This window comes from Etheostoma spectabile, chromosome 7 (assembly GCF_008692095.1).
Source record: "Etheostoma spectabile isolate EspeVRDwgs_2016 chromosome 7, UIUC_Espe_1.0, whole genome shotgun sequence".
Classification (NCBI taxonomy): domain Eukaryota; kingdom Metazoa; phylum Chordata; class Actinopteri; order Perciformes; family Percidae; genus Etheostoma; species Etheostoma spectabile.
The window spans coordinates 13,224,524-13,234,950 of record NC_045739.1 but is presented as its reverse complement, the minus strand read 5'-3'; the positions used below and the strand labels follow the sequence as shown (position 1 = coordinate 13,234,950).

General features: G+C 49.2%; 1 protein-coding gene across 13 annotated transcripts in view; it reads right to left on the bottom strand.

Annotated features, from left to right (window-relative positions):
* Nucleotides 1–10,427, bottom strand: part of LOC116692375 (neural cell adhesion molecule L1-like protein) — a 58,211-nt gene that overhangs the window by 36,418 nt on the left and 11,366 nt on the right. For 4 of the 13 annotated variants that reach the window (XM_032520628.1, XM_032520621.1, XM_032520629.1 and 1 more), the window contains exon 1: nt 8,700–8,940. The exons of 1 other annotated variant lie outside the window; for it this stretch is intronic. In XM_032520628.1, the coding sequence (XP_032376519.1) occupies nt 8,700–8,713 (14 nt within the window). In that variant the 5' untranslated portion in view covers nt 8,714–8,940. Of the gene's footprint in view, nt 1–8,699; nt 8,941–10,427 lie in introns of those variants that run through there. 8 more of the 13 variants (XM_032520623.1, XM_032520624.1, XM_032520622.1 and 5 more) reach the window with 3 other exon arrangements.

Sequence of the window (10,427 nt, the reverse complement as noted above, 5' to 3'; positions counted from 1 at the left end):
AACACTGTCCATCAATAAAAGGGTAAAAAAAATACTTTGACAAGGGGGGCGGGGGCGGAGAATTTGCATCAGCTCTGTGCTTGGCCAACAAGTGGTATCTCAGACTGGACGTTCTGTGATGATAGCTCAGTTCAAAATGGCAAAACACAAAGATCACTTTGGTCTTGTCAATGGAACCATTTGGCAAAAATAAACTTTCCATTCAGAATCTTATTGGCATCCATTTCATGCTACCATCCACTCAAAACGTAAAGTTATTACTCTTTGGCCGACTTGCAAGCCCAAACAAGTGTGTGTGGCATGCCTGTTGTATTGTTTCCGGTCTAGCTGTGGTGTTGTAGTTTTTCAAACGTTACTAGTTGTTGCGACGGCATGTGAAAAAAACTACAAAGTTTTCTATGCCAAAGACAACGTTAATCTTGGGATAAAAAATGCACACCGTTAAAATGGGTTTGCGTTAACCCCGTTAATAACGCATTTAACTGACAGCACTAGTTACTGGGCTTTGAAAAAAACAGCTTTAATGCCCTCTGGGCTTGTCATGGAGAATCTCAGTCAGGCAGGCAGCCAGCTGCTCTCCTTGCAGCTTGTTAAGGCCTGATTTGACCTGATATTTAAGGCAAATACAGCTGGCTAAATTAAGGAAAAAGGTGCATTTGGAGCCCACTGTCAGTACTCATATTTAACGTTATGTAGTTTGTCATGTAAGTTGGTTAATGTTTAGTGCAATGAGGGGAAGCCAAACTCTGGCACTCCTACACTGCAAAGAAACAAACACCAGTGGAAAATTGGCATAGCTTCTTTCTTGTAAACTAACGTAATTTAATTAGTTCTATTTCGTATAGGCTTCGCCCTCTAAGGGCTACGCTATTGGGTTTAATCCAGCCTTCGCGCATGCGCAGTCGTGAAGATTTTCTTTCCCGCCCTAGCGTCCTCTCGGCCTCAACTACGTCGCATTTACTGCATATATACAGAGCGGACCCGTTGTTCGACTCCCACTTTTTCTTCAACTTCGCAGTATGAAGTCAAGCTCAAGACCTCCGCCGGTGCCCGTGTCTGCCCCTCCTGCCGACCGGCTACATCCTTCCGCCGGACCTCCACCCCGTTGCAGCCTGCCTGGGTGCCGTTCACGCCGGCCAGGCTCTCACCCGCCCCGCCTCCTGCCAGTTTTGCGCCCGCCTGTCGTCTAAAGAGCTAACCTCGACGGCGGAAGCTTTTCTGTTTGCCAGCTGGCGGGACGGAGACGGCAGCTGGGCAGACAGACAGGATCCGCGCGGCACCTTGGACCGCTGGCGGACGGCGTTTTCGACAGCATGAGTCCGCGACTCCGCTCTCTCTGACAGCGCCTCCATCACCGGTTTCCCCTCCTCCCCTCTGGAGGGGTCCCCCTCCTCCCCTTTGGGGGGATTGGGCCTCGAGACGGCGATTGTGCTTTCCCCTGGAGCTCTCTCCGTCTCCCGACGGCCTGGGCACCGCCCGAGCGCCTTCCCCTTTGCCCCACCCGCTCCAGCCTCCACCGCTAAGGCTCTCTTCGCCGACCTGCCGGAGATCATAAAGGGCCGGCAGCTTAGAGGCATAGCGCTCCCGCGGAGCTGCCAGCCCCGCTCTGCGCCTTTTGACGGTGATGTTTATCCCAGAGCCGCCCTCTCACGGGCCCCACTCTGGCCGCGCTTTGCGGAGCTTCGGCCATTTGTGGAGGAGGCTTTCTCCCAGCCGGGAAACTGAAGGCTCCCGTCTCTCGCTATCCCCGTTACTCGGGTTCGGCGATACGGACGCAGGTTTTCCTTCAGTCCTCCCCTGGAGGGGAGCCTGGCGTCCATTTTGCTTCCGAAAGCTACTTTCTTCGCCACCGGAAGCCCCAGCCTCCCTCTCCCCAGGATCAAGTGTGCGCTCAAGTCACTGACCGGGCCCACCAATGTCCGCCCAGGGCTGCGGCACAAACACACATCGCCTTACTGGCCTCCGCCGTCTCCGCGATGGCCACTACTCCCGGCGCCCTCCCCTCGGAGCTTGCCACGGAATTGGTAAGGCTATGACCGCCATCCTTACCCTGCACACGCGTCCACGGTGGCGCTGTCCAGGCTGATGCTTGGCAGACTGTGGCCCAGCGAAACATCTGGCTCCACATGTCTCGGCTGCCACGCGACATTAGACGCGAGCTTCTGTACGGTCCCATAGCCCCCATGGACTATTTGCCGCCCTACAGACTGCCACGTCTCATCTCCATCAACGGCAGGACGCCGAGCGGCTTCGGAGGCTCGGCTCGTGGAAGGCTCTCCTCAACAGCACCACCGTCGCCATGACAACCGTCCAAGCGGAAGCACCCCGCACATCGCTGCGGCTGCGTCTTCCCAAGCTTCGGCGTCGGGGCCCCCACCCGGTCCCCCTCCGCAGCGACAGACGATGCCACACGGCCGTCAACCTGCACGAGGCCGGAGGACCATGAGAGCCCCCCACCTGTTCCAACCCGCCTCCCGGCCACCCGCAAGCAGCAGCGGCGGTGGCAATGACGGGACGTGGGGATCGACTGTCCCTCTTCACTGAGAGTTGGAACACAACGGCCCTTAAGGCCACTCCCTCACATCTAAAAGCTGTTTCCCTCAGCCGAACAGTCCCTGTTTGCTCTAAACAGGGCACTGTTATGACAGTTGTTCCACACACACCACACACAGGCCGTCGCCGCAGCGGGCGCCACTGCGTCCCCGCTGCGCAGGCAGCGGAAATGACGTCCTCCCACGGGACGACGACGCTTGTCACCCACCTCCCCCACGGCGATGCCGGCGGCGGGGGGCGGGTTAACCCAGTGACCGCTCCCCCCCACACGCGGCGACCGGCCACTGCCCTTTCGAAAAAGCCCTACCATGGGCTGGGCGACGCGATCACTCGTCTCGCCCAGCGGCGGGATGGGCTCTGCGCTCCCTGCTTGCCATGTCGGTGAACAACACTCAGACATGTGCTCGCCCACTGTCAGAGTGCAGCGCGGCATGGATTGGCTTGACACACATGGACTCGTGGATGTCAAAGCTGATAACACGGGTTACACACTCCAGTTCGCCTCCCCCCCCCCCCTTTCGCGGTGTGTTTGGAGACGACGTTTTTCATCCCTGGCAGAGTCAGACGCAATGACGTCATTTAGAAGGGTTGCTGGCGAGCGGACTATTTCCCGCGTCCCTCGCAGGAGGAAAACGAGGTTTTTTTATTCTCGCTATTTTCTCACCCCAAGAAGTCAGAGGACTGCGTCCCATCCTCGACCTGTCGAAATTCAACCGTATGTCATGGAGCGCCCTTCCACATGCTCACCATCAGGCACGTGTTGGAATGTGTGCGCCCCAACGAATGGTTTACATCCGTGGATCTGAAGACGCTTACTTTCACATCCAAATCATTCCCAGCACGGAATTCCTGCGCTTCTCCTTCCAAGGGGCCCGTTTCCAGTTCAACCTCTGCCGTTCGGATACTCACTAGCCCCCCGCACCTTTCCAAGTGCATGGAAACGGCGCTCCAGCCTCTACGGGAGAGGGCATCAGAGTCCTCTTTTACTGGGACGATCTGCTCATTCTAGCCCCCTCTCGAGCGGCGGCGCTGCACACTATGGAGGTTCTGCAGCCCCTACAAACCTGGGTTTGTGCCATAAATTGGAAGAAGAGCGCCCTCGTCCCCCCAAATCGTATGTTTATCTGGGCGTAACATGAGCTCGTCAGCATGAGAGCCAGGCTGTCAGCACCGAGGCAGGAAGCCCTGACTTCTCTGTTGTCCCCGCTTCAGGCCGCGCGCGACAGTGCCACGCTGTCAGTTATGCGGCTCTTGGGCATGATGTCCGCGGCACACAGGTGGTCCCCCTGGTCTCCTCCACATGAGGAAAGTCCAGAGGTGGTTTCACCGCCCGGCCGATCCCATTCCCACAAATGGCGAATGCTGTCCATCCCTCATTCCCTCCAATCAACCTGGCATACTGGGGAGTCCCCAAACCCTGTCTTCCGGGTTCCCCTGGGCAGAGTGACGTCATATGTGACGGTACACAGACGCGTCCCTCACTGGCTGGGGGGAATGTGCGAGTCACAGGTGGTGGGAGGCCTGCCTCCTCCCCCCTCTCCCTCACATAAACTGCCTGGAGCTGTCCACGGTTTTGAAGGTGTTGAAACACTTTACACCAGTGGTGACGGGGAGGCATGTTGTAGACGGACGACACATCACGGCGGCGGCATTCATAAACCGCCAGGGCGGCATACGCTCAGCCCGGCTGTTAGAATACCAGACGCCTCCTGCTGTGGGCGCACAGCCACCTGCTGTCTCTCAAAGCAGTATATCTCCCCGGATTTTGAACCAGCGCCGACTTGATGTCGAGGGGGGGGCCCTCCCACAACAGTGGAGATTGAATCCCACTATCGTTCAAACGTTATGGAGCAGGTTCGGGGAAGCGGAGGTGGATCTGTTCGCTTCACGAGAGAACAACCAGTGCACACTGTGGTTCTCCTTGACGCGCGGGACAACCCTCCCTCGGCGTAGACGCCTTCTCCCACAAACCCTGGCCCAAAACCCTCCTATATGCTTTTCCCCGGTACCCCTGATCCCTCGCCTCCTGAGCGCGTCCGGAGGGATCTTGTTAATTGTTCTGGTGGCACCGGAGCGCACAAGCGCGTCCTGGTTCCCAACCCTCGTTCAGCTGCTGGTGGCTCCCCCCTGGCAGATTCCGTGGCGGAGACGCACTATCGCAGCTGAACGGTGCATCTGTCATCCCCCAGTGATAAATCAGGACTGTGGGGCTGGTGCTGAGCGGGAGCGCTTACAGAGATTAGGCTTGCCCCCCGCCGTGGTACGCACTATCCAGGGCTCCAGAGCCCCCTCTACCATAGCAGGCTACGCAGGCGCTGTGTCTCTTCCAGCGCTGTCACAGAGAGGGACGCAGACCCCACATCGTGTCCCCTACCTCTCGTGCTGACGTCCCTACAAACTCTGGTGGATAATGATTTGCTCCATCTACAGTCAAAGCATACGCACAGCCATCTCATCCTGTCACGAGGTTCGGTGAGAGGACAGTTTTTGCGCATCCCCTGGTGAAACGTTTCCTGAAGGGGTTAGGCGTCAAAAACCGGCTGTTCGCCCCCTCGCCCCCCCAATGGGACCTAGCTCTGGTGCTGCGGCTCTGGGGAAGCCCCCTTTGAGCCCTTGACACAGGCTTCGCTCAGAATGCTGTCGCTTAAACAGCACCTTCTCCTTGCCCTAACGTCGGCCAAAAGAGTGGTGATTTATGTGCACTGTCAGTTTCTCCGTCCTGCCTCTCCATAGAGGGGACGGGAGCGCAGCCACCTTCAGCCAAATCCCTCCTTCACACCGAAGACTTTAACTAGTTCTTTTCAGTCAAGGGTGTTTTCCCTCGGGGTTTTTTCCCCCCACCTACGCTAACGTGCGGAGGAGGCTTCCCACCGGTTGTGTCCGGTGCGCGCTCTGTCACAATATTTTTTACGCACGCAATATCAGGAAACTCAGCAGCTGTTTGTGCATTATAGAGAACACTCCCAAGGATCAGCCCTCTCAAAACAGCGTCTGTCTCACTGGCTGTGCGAGGCTATTACCCAGGCTTATAGCTCGGAAGGGAAAGAGCCCCCCCAAGACATTCGGGTCACTCTACGAGGGCTTTGTCGGCGTCTGCGGCTCTATTTAAAGGCATGCAGTAGCCGACATTTGCGCGGCAGCCTCCTGGCTTCCCCGTGCCCCTTCATCCGCTTTTATCTCAAGATATTCTGAATCTCCATGTCTCATGCGGTTTTGTCCACAGTCAGTGACGCGTAATGCCGCGCTGAATGTGCAAAAAAAATAAATAATAATAAAAAGCGGATGCCTTGATTGTTGCCAATCTCCTTCACACCTAGTGCTGAATGACCCTGCTCTGCTGTCTCACCTCTCCTGTACCTGGGGTATTTCTTGTGAGACACAGTTTTTATCTCATACATTGTCATATCATGTTGCATGCACGGAGGTAATCATGTCTCTCCGTTGCATGCGCGACAGATCAATCACCTTAACCCCCTTAATCATTGTAGGCCTACTACTGCATCATATTGCGCCACATGAACCTTTCCGGCCACGCCATTGGCAGGCAGGCTTTGTCAGAAGAATGACTCTGACTACCTCTGTACATTGTTGCTGGGGCAATGTGGTGTTGTTCGCTTGTGGACCTTGTACCGCAGGTGGCATTGACTACATCAGCTTCGCCCTAACCCAATAGCGTAGCCCTTAGAGGCGAAGCCTATACAAATAGAACGTTAGTTACTTTGGTAACTCCAGATTCTATTATTATAGGCGTAGCCCTCTAAGTCGGGCCACCTGCTCCTAGAACATTAGTTGAGAAAAGCTGATGTTTTGGGAGTCGAACACGGGTCCGCTCTGTATATATGCAGTAAATGCGGACGTAGTTGAGGCCCGGCTGGACCTAGGGCGGGAAAGAAAATCTTCACGACTGCGCATGCGCGAAGGGATAAACCCAATAGCGTAGCCCTTAGAGGGCTTACCTCCTAGATAATAAATCTGGAGTTACCAAAGTAACTAACGATATAACATTACAAACATTATACATCGTTTGTCGTGACAAGCTGAAGGGGAGACTGTCAGCTAACGTTGTTAGCTATGTTACTTACGTTAATTTAGCCAATGTTAGTAAATTATCATGTTAATTATCAATGATAACTCCTTCAATATAAAAATTCCAAAAGGAGTGTGTATGCCTGATTAATTCCTGAAATTAGGTAGTGGAAGCTCCATGCTAGCCTAACCCTGGGATGAAAAGTGAAAAACGGCAAACTAACATTTTAAAGAAAGTTTTGGTGTGTAGTTCCAGAGGGAAAACAAATCTTAACTGCATTTACTCTAGCTCAAAAAGAAATTAAGTGTCTTGTAAAATACAATCTTGCTTTTTGTTTATTTATTTTTGTAAATTAATTCTGAAGCGACACATTTTATTCTGTCCTACTTTTAAAAACACTTCTAAATCAGTGACTGATTCAGACTTGTGTGCAATTCACTACTTTACTATATATTTTTAGTCTTTTATTGGTTTAATTGTTGTACAAACACAAAATAATGTTTAAACTTAGAAATCGACACACTGACACAATAATACAACATTGGAAGAGACTACATATTTACTATGTAATTGTGCTTAATAGTGTGTATTAAAATTGACATATTAAATACTATTATCAATATATTTCAGATTAAAAGAATCATTGTTGTAATTATGACTTGCCGCTGACCGATGACAACAAGACACTCACACAAGGAATTGACAAAAGGGAATAAGTAGGGCTTTGCCAAGTGTTTTCAGGGTCTCTACTAATGACATGTTTCATTGTGCTTGTTAAATGAACAAAACTGTTCTAACAAACAAAACATTTATAAATTCCAACTTCACTTCTCCACCGATGTCTCAATCCCCTGTAATGACTGAAAGGTTGCCCTGCCCCGTGTCTTTGTCATGATGCATTTCCCCCACAACGGTTCTTGCCTCTTGTGCTTTCTTCTAATTACAAGTCCTCTGCTTATGTCTTTATCCAAAGCTCACAAATACATAGTAATTACAAAATACATGTCAAACAAACATGCAAAAAGCTTGGCATACTGCCTCATAAGATGAATGGGTTAAAATATCTGTAAACATATGTGCGTGTGTGTAATGAGTATAATCAAAGAAGAACGGAAGGTCACACCTAAGTATGTACAGTAAATCTATTACAACAGCTGCTAAGGATGTGAACCATTCACAGTTCTATTACATTCTCAAACATTGTCTGAAATCACAATAAAAAGATTTCAGTGAGTTTACCCAAACGGACATACAACTGCAGACACAAAAGATAGGCATCATGACAAGCTTTGCTGTCAACACAGAAAATGACAGCAATGAAGGAGGAGGCTTCAAATCTGGTGGGACTGGCAGAGAGAAAGCCAGCCTTTAGACAAACTCTATTCATGAACAAATACTAAACTACTTTTGCCAACAAAATAAAACTTCACCCTGTTTACTTTGTTGTTGGTTTTTTAGCCAAGTACAAAATTTAAACACAATGGGTTGGGATACTTGCATGTAAGGTCTCATTCTTAAAATCCAGAATGTTAGTAAAGAATGTGTAATTAAGCAAATGTTCTGGCTACCTCAGGAAACCCCTAATGGTTGCATTCACGCTGCTTAAATATGTAGTAAAAACTATAACATTGATTCACAGAAGAGCAAAACCTCAAAACCACAAAATAGTGGTTTTGAGGAAATAGTTTCTGAATTTATGCCTCGTGATTAGTTTCTGTGTGCATTACTGGTAAAACTCATATGGTTACCATCTTTGCTAGATGTTGTTATACAGTTTGAGTGACCCACAATCTTAGATCTTTGTAGATGTTGACGGATTACTTTTTGTGAGGCAACTACCATCTCTTCATCTATGCTTATGATCCAGGCTTCTTTTTACAATACTCTGTGATTGCTCTGCTTATCTGTAAATGACAGAAGTCTCATTTACTGTTTTCACATTTGCAAACACAGATTAAAAACAGCCCAATGAGGAGGAAAAAAATATGCGGTTTATAGAAGTCTCAAAACAAGTTTAATATATACAATACAGGCCATGTGGACTTAACAGCCCATAGCAGTGTTTCCTTCTAGACACATCAAGGTCTTAAGCCAGTCAACGTCATAAAACGTCCCTTACCTTGACTCCAACATGTCTTCGTCATTACTTAATGGTGCAGTGTGCCTTGTCTCTGTTCTGGTCCCACGAGCACTTCAACAAGCTAGTAATCATGTAAGTCTGGAATTCACACAAACAACTCTCTGAGACACATCAAACACATCCACAGCTAACCTGTGCTTCCAGTATTATGTAAAGCTCTACACTAAGCAAAACTGGTTTAAGGTAAAAGCATGTAGCAACTCATATTTCAAGACCTTAAAACCTGCAACAACAAAAACACTGTCAAGGAAATCAGAACGGGGTTTTTTATTTTTTTGCAGTGTGGATTCATTTACAGTGAGTGCCACTAAGCTTTAAGTGGCTCCTGTGTTGGCACACAGTTGAGGAATGACATGTGAAGCGCCACCTCTATAAACAGGAACCAGCCTGGCACGCAAACAGTTGGCAACCTTAACTCCCTAACACTAAAACACAGATCATACATTAAATATTACGATTTTCTTATACAAGCAAATATTCTCTCTCCTCTACAATTTAGCTCATTTCCTGCTCACAGAAAACATATGGATATCTAATGATTTACTGCAAATAAAAACTGAATTTCCGTAAATAAATAAAAATCAATCTGTTGAATGACAGTTAGAAAACATAAGGAATTACTACAGAAATGCGTCCCTTGCAGAAGTGAAGAGTGACAAAAAGTGGCATTCAGGAGCTTAATCAGTTTGTCACAGCAGCACAGTAACAGACAGTGTGGAGACAAACAGTCACACTCAGTTTCCTCCCTTCAAACACATGAGGCCACAAGAAGTCCTCTTCACACCCTGACACAATGTGTGTCAATGTTGCAGAGAGGCAGATAAGGGCGCAGTGCTGTGCTCTATGGCTTGAACTAAGCTGGTAATTAGTTTATGGGATAATCTTGAATGCCTAAATTGGTATTTAGTTGGGTTGGTGAAGTCTATTTTAAGAAGTCCAAAAATTAGAAGAGATTTTGCTTCAAAACCCATGTTTGTGAAGGTCCAACCCTTCAGAATTTCAGAAAGACCAAAGATAAGTTTGCAAAAGTTGGATTTAGGGCTGCACAATTAATCTAATTTTAATCACAATCACGATTTTGGCTTCCCACAATCCAATTTGCGTGATCAAGCAATATTTTAAATGCATCATTTCGTTCATAGAATGCTCCAGCTTTTTTTTGCAAAGCCAATCTACCGCTCTGTAAACCACTTTCTGATCATGTACCAATCAGAGTGGTTCCCTGCACTGCTTAGTTTCTAGAGGCAGACAGTCACTGAGGATAAGAGTGAGCCCCGCCCCCATTCACTCCCACATGGCTCCCCAGCAACATGGGGAGACACAGCAGCAACAGCGCCGGTCCACACTTCTGATATTTGTCTACAGTTATAATTGTTATTAACACAATTGTATATCAAAGCAAACCTGTATTTGTACCAGTGTTTCCGCTGGTAACTCTGCTATTGCGTCGGCCACGGCAAAAAAACACAGAAGAAGTTATTGAATGCAACTAACTTCAGTTAGTTTGAGTAATAGCGTGTAAGAGCATGCTGGACCTCGGCGAGAGATGTGACCCATGGCCAGAATATCATAGTTCATAAGAATACAGTGCAGTGACGATACAGACATTTCATACACACAACGTGTGGAACTCTGCTGACCCGCCATTTGACCCGTGCTGGACCCATTCATAATGAGTCAGCCGTCCCTCTGTGAGTAGCATTTGCA